We start from the raw sequence: 12,500 nt of genomic DNA on the forward strand, positions 1-12,500 counted from the left end.
CAGCGAATAATTAGGCCCCAACGACAGGCTCACTAATGACCACCGGGACGTGGCCTCCACAGTTCCGGCAGACAGGGTTGCCATTAATGAAATAAAACAGTGACACTGCAAATGACAGAGTAATTAATTTGGACATTGCATGTTTAATGCAGTTAATTATCCCCTTCTCTCCCCCCCACTCACCCACTCACTCATCCCTCTCTCAGACATTCTTTTATAGACACCACACACACACACTCACACACACTCACACACACACACACACTCACACACACACACACACACACACACACACACACACACACACACAGTATGTACACACACACACGCGAGACGATTTATTTTCTCCCTTGTGTCTTGTCTTTGGTAGATAGTTACAATGACTTTGTGGTGTTTTCTCTGGCGTACATCATAACATCTCATCTCACCCTCCCATTCAGTCTAGCCACCAGAGCCACATTACTTTAACTCAGAAGTCGTAGCAGTCATTGGATGCTCTCTTAACTTGTGGACTCTTAACTGCCCCAACAGCTGTCCCCACCCCCAAACCATCACTCACTCATCAGCCAATCTGACACCGATCCAGTCTGTTGCCTAGCGACTGATCCCAGATCGTTGTTTCTGCTGTTATTGTTGTCGTTGTCCTCGTCGTTGTTGTTGTTTGGCGAAGTCATTGTGCTAGTTCAAGCATGTAATTCGGTGGGTTGAGCGCAACCGCGGTAATCAATCCCCTTAAGGCCGGGCGTCCATGATTGGATGCCTCTCTCCACCTCCGAGTGCCACGGCTGGCATCGCTAATAAGGTGCTCTGATTTAAATCAGTCTCAGGAGTTTCAAGCTCATATAGAGTGAAAATGATGCCGAGAGGATTAAAACATGCACCCGCACGCACACACACACACACACACACACACACACACACACACACACACACATAGGCACACACACACAATGGAATTAGTTTGTTTGGAAACATCTCACACAGACACACAGCTTTACTCACAGAATAACCAAGTGGACATGACTTTTGTTGACTTTCAAGAGTTATCCGATCGGCTCCGATATTTAATTTTGAAAATTGATTGTTGAATGGAAGCTCCATTTTATGGGAAGTGGCTTTGCGCCCTGCTCTCACAAAATAGCTAACCAGTTTAAATGTTTTTTTCGGCAGCTGCAATGAAACCTCTCCATGACACTTTTGTTCAACCGATTTTTTTCAAAATGAGCAATCTAATTACAGAGCAATTAATTGCCATCAATGAGGTGAACTCGTTATTCATTAGCCGATTAGGCCCTTGTAGTCAACATGTTTGCGCCCAGGCTTTAATGGCATTTCAAGGGCCCAGAGTGAGTGGAGATTATTATGGAGCTGTGAATGGAGTCGAGCGGGGAGGCGCTCGATGCAGCGAGAACAGTGGCGACCTTGCAAAGCAGCATGGGAAACTGAAAGGGAGAAAATGGACTTCATTATCTTTGGTAAGAGATAGAGTTGGAGAGGAAGGAGGAACCTCACACAGGGGGGCACACAACTGTGCACACACACACATACACACACACACACACACACACAAAGACACACACACACACATACATAAACAGGTTCTTTCCAGCAATCACCTCTGCCTGGTCGTAAGCTGTTTAGAAGATAGAGATCTCTGTAGACTACTTGAGGCATTCTAACAGCCAGTCATGCTCCCAACCCCCTTTCATCTCCCTCACCAACACAGGCAGGCACACACACACACGCACACACACTTTCACCAACACCTCCTTTTTCTCTCTATTGAGCCTTCAGATTTCGCTCCCAAGGTCAAAGCGCAATCATTCTCCACTCGTCTTTTTCTCTCTCTCCCTCTGCTCTCTCGCTCCTCTCTCTCTCTCTCTCTCTCTCTCTCCCACCTGTCCTGTCTGTCTGCAAGAGTTCAAAACAGACTCCCTTGGCCAAGCTGGTTAAACTTTGAAAGCTGGCTCCATGCCGCGTGCTATATAAAGTAACAAAAAATGAGTGAGGAATCTACCTCCCTCCCAGGTGTTCATGGGTTGCTGGGTTTTCTCCTGCGTCTCTCGAGCGCTGTGTGGAATGTGCCTGGGAGGAGAGGAGAGGAGAGGAGTAGAGGAGAGGAGAGGAGAGGAGGAGAGGAGAGGAGGAGGAGGAGGAGAGGAGAGGAGGAGAGGAGAGGAGAGGAGGAGAGGAGAGGAGAGGAGGAGGGGAGGACGCCTACCACCGCTTGTTTTTTATGTGTGCTTCTTTCGCTTAGTATTTTTCAGGCACAGATTTTCTGCACTGCGCACAACGGAACTGAGCAATTACTGTAAACAAACGGATTTTAGAGTAGTAGTGGATGTTTAGAGAGGCTGGTTTTTTTTTGGAATCCAAATTATATGGCAAGGCCATTAACGTCAATAGTCAACCACAGGCAGGAAGCAAATAGCCAAAGCAAATGTGCTAATTCAATTGAATGATGCTGTAAATGTGCTGTTGCTTGCTGTTTGCGTTTTTTTGTGCTGACCGTTTCTTTCCTCTTGTGCCCTCCTTGTGTCCCGCAGCGGTGGTGAGTGCCATCCCCGTGCCCACGCTGGAGAGCAGCCAGTACCCGGGCATCCTGCCCTCGCCCACCTGTGGCTACACCCACTCCAAGTTCGCCCTGAGGCCCATGCCCTTCTCCACCCTGACCGTGGACAGGGGCTACGCCACAAGTAAGCACCACCTGCTAGCTATGGAATGTCTGTGTCTGTGGCTGAATGCTGCCTGGTGTAACTGAGCTACTGTATCTCAGAGTTGACCCCCTTTTCTCACTGTTTTTGAAGTAGTTCCAAGGTTCTGTCACTCCATCTTGGTGCTTTTGTCCTCTGCCAAGGCATTGTAAGCGCTGTTATATCATTCTCTCTCTCTCTCTCTCTCCCTCTCTCTATCTCTCTTTCTCTCTCTCCCTCTCTCTCTCTCTCTCTCTCTCTCTCTCTCTCTCTCTCTCTCTCTCTCTCTCTTTCTCTCTCTCTCTCCCTCTCTCCCTCTCTCTCTCTATCTATCTCTCTCTCTCTCTCCCTCTATCTCTCTATCTCTCTATCTCTTTCTCTCTCTCTCTCCCTCTATCTCTCTATCTCTTTCTCTCTCTCTCTCTCCTCTCCTCTTCTTGGCCCTGGCCTCTGTTTCTGTCTCAGTCTATTTGGCTGTCCATCCTTCCTCAACTCTCCCCTCATTTCCACCTGCCTGCTTCCCTGGACTAGCCACTTAAGGCCTCGTTAGCGCCTCCCTCTCTCTCTCTCTAGCCCCGCGGCCCCCGGCCCCAGCCCAGGCACTGGCACGGCTCTCTTCACTCGCTCCCCCCGCCGGCGGCCATGTTGACTAAGTGGCAGTGAGGGCCCTTACAGGTGCCCGGTAATTGCTTAATACCTCACCGACCCACATCTGTAATTTAGGAGAGAAAGAAAGAGAAAAAGAAAGTAAAAGAGAAAGAGAGAGAGAGAGGAATGGAGTGGAATTAGGTTACTTCCCATTTACCCGCTCTCCTCTCCTCCTTCTCCATTTGCCTCTCCATCTCTCTATTTCTTTATGTATCTTCTCTATCACTCACTCTCTCTGCCTCTGCTGTTTCACTTTACCATTTCTATCTGGCCGGCACACCATCCATTCCTCTGTCTGAGTAGCGGCGAGAAGCCTCTCCTCTGGTCTCAGTGAAGCACACACATACACACACACACACACACACACACACACACACACACACACACACACACACAAAAGCCAGTCGCCTGAAAGAGACGCGCTGGCTCGGAGAAAGCTTTTTATACTTTAGCCCGTTGACTAAATGGTCGAGACATGGGCCCCTTGGCGAAACTGCTGTCGGCTTTCTCGTCTCGTCTCGTCTCGTCTGGTCTCTCTCACTCTCCTCCACGATGGATTAGCAACACAGGTACACTCTCAAGCAGAGGCGCCGGAGTGCCCGTTTTAATCGCATCGCCAGCCGCAAGAACACAAGCGGAGTTGTGAGAGAGAGAGGATCAAACGAAGATGGCGCGGCGAGGTGAGGTGCGGCGAGGTGTGGAGGGGGGCTCAGCGTGCCTGGCTTTGGCTTCAGCACAGCTGCCAGCTCCTCAGCACATCTTTACACAGAGAGATCCGCCACTCTCTCTCTAAGGCCTGTCCCTGTAGGGCTGGGGCTGTTTCACAGGTGTCTCCAAACTGTGTGTCAGGTTCAGAGGCATGCTGATGTTGTTCTGAGCTGATTGACATCACATGGAGGAGAAGGCTGTTTTATTTATATTTTGAACTCTTTTGAGTCAACATTTGAAATGGGGCAAATGTGCAAGGCCTCTCTCTTTACATTTACTGTACAAATGTACATCTTGTTCACGTGCTCAGATGTATAAGCTCTGAAGTGCATTCTGCAGGATATTGTGGCTATTCAATAAATATTGAAGTGATCCTATGGTCACTGTCTAGTCCTCTGCATTATGGAGCCATTCAGATGAATGTATGACAATGTGTCTGTGACTGTGCGTTGGTTCCCTGTAAATATATCAGCTGATAACTTACTGTCGTTTCTCTCCCTTTCTCCACAGCCATATCCACAGAGGGCCCGACGCCCATTGCGAGCCAGCAGCAGACGATGATCCCGTCGACGGCGCAGTCGGAACACGGCTCGGCCGAGGAGGCGCCCAGCCGCTCTATCCCCACCGCCTGCGTGCGGCCCACTCACCCGCTCCGCAGCTTCACCAACCCCCTCCTGCCCCCGCCCATGGGCACCATCGACCCCAAGGTCTACACGCCCATGATGCCCCAGTCAAGTGAGTACCCCCCACGGGGGCAACGGGCACCGCGGAGGGGTGGCAGACAAGGGGTGATTAGGGTGGCTGGGCTAGGGTGGACGGCAGATTGTTTTTGAATAGAGTGTGCATTGTGGATGCAGGCACTGAGTTTATTCTCCATGAAACTGCCAAATGATTCATTCAAGTCTCATAATCAACCCTTGCCCAGACTGTGAATGTTTATGACCATGCTACTGCTTACACATGGTCTAATGGAAGAGCCTGATATAAAGGTGTTCTATCTATCCATGGCCTCTGGTCTCTGGGTTCACTGCTAGCTCATCACCTGGTTCAGTTCAGTTCAGTATTAATCACTCTTTATGACTGATTCCACATAGCGTGTTGAATTTTAATGGCGGCAGATTGCAGAACAGTGGGAGTGCCGTTAGGGATGTTTGGTTTGATTTTGTTGTGGAAGTGAATATGCAGACGTAAGGCTCAGGGCTGTGGTGTGCGGCCTGCTGTTTTACATGCCGATGAGGAGTAGGATTGTCAGTGTTGTTTGAGGAGGAGGATGAAGGGGAGTCAAGCACAGTGTTTCAGAAGAGGGGGAGGGAACTAGGGGCCATTAGCCCTCTGGTCACTACAACATAACATCACCTTGAGCAAGATGGTTTATTTTCGGTCTAATCCCAGCCCCTCAGCACTGGAGTGTGTGTGTGTGTGTGTGTGTGTGTGAGAGTGTTTGTTAGCATGGGTAAGTGCATTTGGGTGTTTTTGTAGTGTGTGTGTGTGTGTGTGTGTGTGTGTGTGTGTGTATTGTGTGTGTGTGTTGTGTGTGTGTGTGTGTGTGTGTGTTGTGTGTGTGTGTGCGTGTGTGTGTGTGTGTGTGTGTGTGTGTGTGTGTGCACGTGTGCGTATCTATGCACTCCGATGCTCATGCGGTTCCGTTTACGATTGATTGCGTCTCCAGCTCGCACTGCTCTGGCGTGCGCCGCAGGCTCTCTGGTTCTCCTCAGGGAGGCCTCTCTCTTCTGTCTGCCCACCTGTGTGCAGCTAAAAGTGGATACTGCTATCCAGCAGTCTCCATCACACACCGCTACAAGCCTCATCCCTTTCCAACCTTGCTCCCTCCACCTCCACCCAAACACCTCTCTCCACACACACACACACATACACACACACACAGAGACACACACAGACACGCACAGACACACACAGACACGCACAGACACACACACAGACACACACACACAAATGAGCAAACACTCAGAGACACACACAGACAGGGAACAGACACACACACACACACTAACACAACACACACATACTGTACACACACACAGAGAGAGAGAGAGAGAGAGAGAGAGAGAGAGAGAGAGAGAGAGAGCGCTCTATCTCCCTAGTCCTGAATGCTTGTAGTGATAGAGATGTATTCTGACAGGTGCACCAGCCAGTGTTTTCCCCCTCTAGTCACAATTTAATTGGTTTTCCTGAAACAGCTTCGGTGTTTAGGTGCTGAGGCAATTATGTCGTTGGTAGGGGGGGTGGGGGGGTGGCTCTTGCTCTTGCTTCGACTCTGGCTGGAAGAGGACTTGGCTAAGCTGGGAGAACAGCTTTGGCCGGCCTGGGTGCCGCGTCCACTAAGGTGGATTAGAAACTAGTGAAGCCGCAGGGAGGCCAAGAGCAGCTCTATCAGTTCTCATCATCGTGAAATGGAGTCTTTTATGAGGAATCCAATGTATCGTGCTCATCATGCTGACTCAGGCCTTGGCTGAAGTGACTCAGCTGAAGTTTCAATGTCTTGCCAATGCCTGCCCTCTGTGAGGCAATAACAAAGCAACTTCACAAAGTCATCAACAGGCGGTGTCGCTCATTGTTGGATCCAACAATTGAATTCTTAAAAGATTAGCACTTCTCAGCATAGCTGAGATAATCTGTTTATGTGCCGAGGCGCTGTTTGAGACGGTGGATTTGGATGTAAATTCAATAGATGTATTCATCTAGTCGTGAATTTGACAAAAAAAATATGTGAATAATCTCTCGGCGTGTGTGGAGCGAAGATTGGCTGAGGAGAGGCGCTGTTGTGGTGTGTTGCCGAGGAGAGATCAGTGACCTTAAAGAGTGTGTCCATCTTTTACGTCCACCTTCAGAACCACAGGTCTCTCCAGAACCTTCTACTTCACGCTGAGTGTCTGGTCCAGGCAGGGAGCCGGAAAGTGTCTCACACTCAAGCTCCAATTGCCAGTAAAAGGGCAAATTCTTAAGAGGGCACCTTGTAGCATCTCTCTTTCTCTCTCTCTCTCTCTCTCTCTCTCTCTCTCTCTCTCTCTCTCTCGCTCTCTCTCTCTCTCTCTCTCTCTTTTCTCTCTCTCTCTGTCTCTCTCTCTGAATTCTGTTCACACCATCAGAAAAGGGAGATGGAAAGAAAACAAATCCCATTTTCTCACAGGCTCAGTCCAAGTCACAGGGGCAGGTTTGTGGAGACGCTTGCAGTGTAAGGAACAGCAGCTCTGGCCACCGACCTCTCAGGTTTCTGAAGCTGCAAGCGCCAGATAGCGTTTTGGAGTCAGGTTCAAACTGGAGGCTCTTTTGATTTCCTTTTCCTGTCCACTGGCAAACTGCGGACAACATCTTTAGGGAAGAAGTCTCTCCGGGCTTAGCTCACCCCACGTTCACCTTAGGCTTTTCTCTGTGTGTGTGTGTGTGTGTGTGTGTGTGTGTGTGTGTGTGTGTGTGTGTGTGTGTGTGTGTGTGTGTGTGTCCTCACAGAAAGCTGGGAGTTTTATTTGGCCAGCAGAGTGCTTTGGTCGTGCGTAGTGGTCAGAGGATTTAGATATGTCCTGAGACGATGTGTGGTGGTAAGCTGTGCCGTTTATCTGTATCCAAACCACCATTTGTCTGCTGCTTGCGTTTAGGGGAGTGGGCAGAAGCATTGGCTTATGGGTAAGCAGGATGTGCTGTAGATCTCTACAATCGATTGTGGGTCGCTGTTAAGTGTGTAGTAAGATAAAACCATGCTGCTGCTTTTTTTAGACACTAAAACCCCACACTGTAGAGATCAACGTGACCCAGAACACTACAGTGGTGAAATCCTCTCCATTCTCCAGGCTATGGTGGGATAGCGGAGGGATCATTCGATGGCACTTCACGGTCGTGCGGGGGGGTTACTGTCCGACACACACGCAGACAGACTCTGGTACGTAACCAGCTCCTCAGTGCCAGTCTGCAGGGGGCGGGTGGGTGGGAAGGCGCGTGTGTGGGTGACGAACGTCAGCCAGCGCCGGTCTATTTTCAGTCGGATGCCCTCGCGGCATCAACGCCTCTCCCTCACGACGTTGCTCACCCGCCCACGCTCCACACGCCAGACAAAACCTCTGTTTAAAAAACAGCACAGAGAGGGGGGGGAAAAAAACTCAGACCTCGCATCTACCCCAAATGAATTTCTCCTAACGCCCCTTTGGGAACGACACGCCTGACGAGGCTGGATAGCAGAGCTGCCCAGGGTTTTTTTTTTTATTTTTTCATGTTAATTTCATGATTTTTCGGGCATACAGTATTCCCCCTTCCTTTACTCATTCACAATTACAGCTCATTACAACTCTTTACCTAAGGGGATTAAAAGCATTACCGTCCAACCATTTTAAAACGGCATTTGATGGACCGTAATATCCTGTATACTTAATATACCAAGTCTTGCCTGTGTTTTTAGATAAGGAGGCGGCTCCGTGTAGCAAGCGTGAGCTTTCAGCTTGATTGTGTTCCCCTGTAATTGTGCTGGGATTGAATTATGTCCACTGGTTCAGTCATCCAAGGCTGAGAGCTCCTAGCCAGGCAGAAGAGGGCCGCTTGTGTCAAGCTTTCATATGTTTCGATGTCCGTTGGTTTGTTGTGCATGTTTGTGATTTGGTGCCTCAGCTGTTTTGTAAGTAGCCCATGAGGCATGTAGCCACACGGTAATCAGCATAAGTAGCTCTCTGTATGCATGGGAACAATGAGTCCTGGTAGCCTGTCTAACTCTTTGATTTTGGATTACTTCTAAGAGTGCGCTAATGCTTCTGTGCTCATGATGTGTTATGGGTGTGTGGTGGTAGGGTACAGCTCTCCAGTGCCATTGGCAATTCAGTGTGCAATGTGTGTTGATTGTGTGTGTATGTGTGTATGTCTACATGCACACATGCTTTTATGAGTTGTGTGTATGTGAGACAATGAATGTGTGTGTGTGTGTGTGTGTGTGTGTGTGTGTTTGTGTGTGTGTGTGTGTACAGTACGTGGAACGTGTGTGTCAGCATAGCAGCATGGCAGTGTTTCAGACCGTCCTCTGAGTGACAAGGCCGCTGATTGCGGCTGAGAAGCGGAGGGCATGACTGGGCAGCCGATCTGGCAGCCAGCGGCTACACACACACACACACACACGCATGCACACACACACACCAGCGGCTAATTATAACTCCCTGGCCCTGGATCACGCTCCAGCTTCCGTGGGCTTGGCGAGCAGGACAGGGCAGTGGACAGGGACAGAGGCTGACATATCTAATTAGGCCCTGCGGACAGAGATGCCTGGAAGACGGACGCTGGCGAGCCACCTCTCCTCCCACGCAGCAGGTGGCAGCAGTCCACCCTCAAACAAGTCGCTTAGATGGAATGCAAACACTTTCAAAGACCAACACTTGCCTGAGGCTAATGATGGCTGAATTACATAACGTAAAGGTTGTGTTCAGTTCTGTGCGATATACGAGGTGTGGGTAATGAGATTAATGCTGTAATTCAGTGTTAATAAAGAAGTCTAATTATATCATATCTTCACATTGCATGTGATGATAATAGCTGACTTTTTTTCTCTATCTCGCTGATATTCTACCATCTGTCATATACAGTACACATTATAGCAGCTTTACCAGAAGAAAGAAACTGACAGAAAGAGAATAAAGACAGTCAGACAGGCAGGAGGAAGAGAGAGAGAGAGAGAGAGCGTGAAAGAGAGAGAGAGGGTGCTGAGAGTTAACTGCATTATCACATGTATAGATTTCCTGCGCCTGCAGCTGGCTGGGTCCATTATTCTGCCCGCTGCTCGTGCCTGATTGCCTGATGTCTACCTGTGATTTGTTGTGACTTCGTGCCAGCAGTGTAAGCTTCCGGCTCTTCCCACTCCGGCTCGTACCAGTGGGCATTAATAACCGTTAGGTCCCTCGAGGGCCCACCGGGGGCCGGGCACTGGTCTGGACCTCTTCATCTTCTCCTCCTCTTTCCTCTTCTTCCTCCTCATCCTCTTCCTCTTCTGCCCACTGCCGACACCAAAGCAGACCCTCCTGCAGTGCCCGTGCGCCAAGCAGGTGCTGCCAATTTACACTGTTAAATTATGCAGATAATGTCGGGCGCGGGGTATGTAATTAAGATCGGGGAGGGCGATAAATTCCCGCCGGCCACGGCAATACTGCGCTGCTGTCTGCCGTCACGGCTGTCTGTCAATTACCCACCCGTCTTCTCTACACACACACACACACACACACACACACACACACACACATCCCTCTGCCCATACTTATACACACATACACACAGTCTCTCTCTCTCTCTCTCTTTCTCTCTCTGTCTGTCACACATATACACACAGACACACACAGTGTTACTTTGTCCTTGGAGTGTAGACTTTGGAGTGTGGCCTTGCTTTTGGAGCCCAGAAGCTGTTAGTGAGATCCATCTGCACAGCCCTACCTGTTGCCAAATCCACAGATCTCATTCGCTCACTGATTTATTAGTGAGAGCGTGCGTTGGAGAGAGTCCTGCCTCAGAATGTTGGGCACATCCGTGACATTTTCTCAGAGCTCCGGGATATGGATATGGACTAAATAGACTCGTGTTGTTATCTGTCTAACCGCAGGCTACAGAAAACATGCAATTTGGTTGAAATGAATGGAGATGCTCAGACACAGTCTGAAGGGTTGATGTGTGTGTATGTGAGTTATCTGTCTGTGTTATATTAGGTGACATGTGTGTGTGTGTGTATGTGTGTGTGTGTGTGTGTGTGTGTGTGTGTGTGTGTGTGTGTGTGTGTGTGTGTGTGTGTGTCTGTGACTGTGCATATGTGTGTGTGTGTGTGTGTGTGTGTGTGTGTGTGTGTGTGTGTGTGTATCTCTTTGTTTCCTCACCTGAATTCTTGACTGTGTTTACCTTTGTATACAGTAGGTCTGTGTTGTCTGAGCTGAGGTATTGACAGTGTGCCTGTATGTGTGTGTATCTGTGTTTTCAGGTGCCAGCCTTCCAAAGGCCCAGGTAAAGACAGCCTCCCTAGGACAAGCGGGCAAAGCCAGATCACCTCTCCTCCCTGTGTCTGTGCCAATGGCCCCAGAGGTGGGCGAAGAGGGCCAGAAACCCCCTGAGGATCCAGCAAGTGTAAGTAAACAAAGTGTGTGTGTGTGTGTGTGTGTGTGTTTGTGACAGAGAGAGAGAGAGAGATTCTCTCTGTAGGTGTAGTATCTGCAACATCTGTGTGAGAGAGTAAGACTGAGTGTGTCACTTGTTAAGAGGCTACTTGCGGCCGTGTCCTATTTCATCCCCTAGTATCTGACAGAGGAGGACACAGAGGCGACTCCTATCTGTACTTCAAAGAGTACTTGGGAAGTGCTAATGTGCACAAAAGGACCCAAGCATTGTGAGAGCTCCTGGTGCCAGTGTCCTGTCCTAATTGCTTTTTACGGACCGCGCAATGAAGGCTGTTCTATTTCGAGCTGCTGACGCTCAGAGTTTGGGCCCGTTAATAGCCAAGTTTGCCGCCGAAAAGGGCACCATTCTATTCCTCCTGGGGTCCCTGTCCTGTTCCCTTTGTCTCCGAGGCATCAGGGAATTGTGAGAACTTCCGCAGGAGCCACGTGCTCGAGAAGTGGATCCCCGGAGCAGCACTGCAGTCACGCAGTTATGAGGAGAACTTCCATTAGCCCAGCGTCCCTCCTCTTCCCTGCGAGTCAGAATTCATTTGTTCAGGAGATTGTGCGAAATACCTTGTGAATTCAGGAGCCTATAATGCCACAGTAAATTAGAGAGTAGAGCGTAAAAAAAATTGCCTCACTTCAAATCTTTTTTCCTCCCCTGTTCTTTCTCTCTGGCGTCGAGCATGTCTGCTGTAAAAGTACAGACTGCAGACTCTCAGCCTGTCTCAGACCAGCCAGCAATACGGAGGCAATGACAGGCCAGTTTGTAGTGGAGCCGACGGAAGCCCAGCCAGTTCCATTAAATATTAATATCTCAATAACAATAACAGCCAACACGCATCATTGCAGGTGTTGATTTGAGTGCAGGAGCGAGTGGGAGAGCGCCGCAGCCATTAAACAGCAGAACATTTTACAGGAGACTGAAATAATGACAAAAGCAGAGGAGGTGAGAGAGGGAGGGAGAGAGAGAGAGAGGAGGGGAGGGATGGATGGAGAGAGGGATAGGATGGAGGGAGTGAGAAGATTGCAGGCACAAAGGTCAGGAGCCTTCTATCCATCTCACATATCTTTGTAATTGATCTGGCCTTTTCTCATCAGGCATGAAGTCAGAGGGAGTCTTTCCAAATAAATGCACCGCCATCGATCAGACTCTTCATATGCCTAACTCTTTCCCTCCCTCCTTCCCTCTCTATCTCTCCCTCTCTCTCTCTTTCTCTCTCATTTTCTCTCTATCACCCTTCCTTGCATCCATGCATCTATCCATTACAGATATATTTTTTTCAGATTGGAGAGACTCGCTTAGATCTTTTTTAGTTCTTTAAGGAGA

General features: G+C 49.3%; 1 protein-coding gene across 2 annotated transcripts in view; it reads left to right on the forward strand.

Annotated features, from left to right (window-relative positions):
• The window catches only part of dcc (DCC netrin 1 receptor), a 268,772-nt gene that overhangs the window by 254,719 nt on the left and 1,553 nt on the right, over positions 1–12,500 (forward strand). For both annotated transcript variants that reach the window (XM_042058972.1, XM_042058973.1), the window contains 3 exons: positions 2,547–2,696; positions 4,560–4,784; positions 10,996–11,138. In XM_042058972.1, the coding sequence (XP_041914906.1) occupies positions 2,547–2,696; positions 4,560–4,784; positions 10,996–11,138 (518 nt within the window). The remainder of the gene's footprint in view (positions 1–2,546; positions 2,697–4,559; positions 4,785–10,995; positions 11,139–12,500) is intronic.

Source organism: Alosa sapidissima, chromosome 13 (genome assembly GCF_018492685.1).
Source record: "Alosa sapidissima isolate fAloSap1 chromosome 13, fAloSap1.pri, whole genome shotgun sequence".
NCBI lineage: Eukaryota > Metazoa > Chordata > Actinopteri > Clupeiformes > Clupeidae > Alosa > Alosa sapidissima.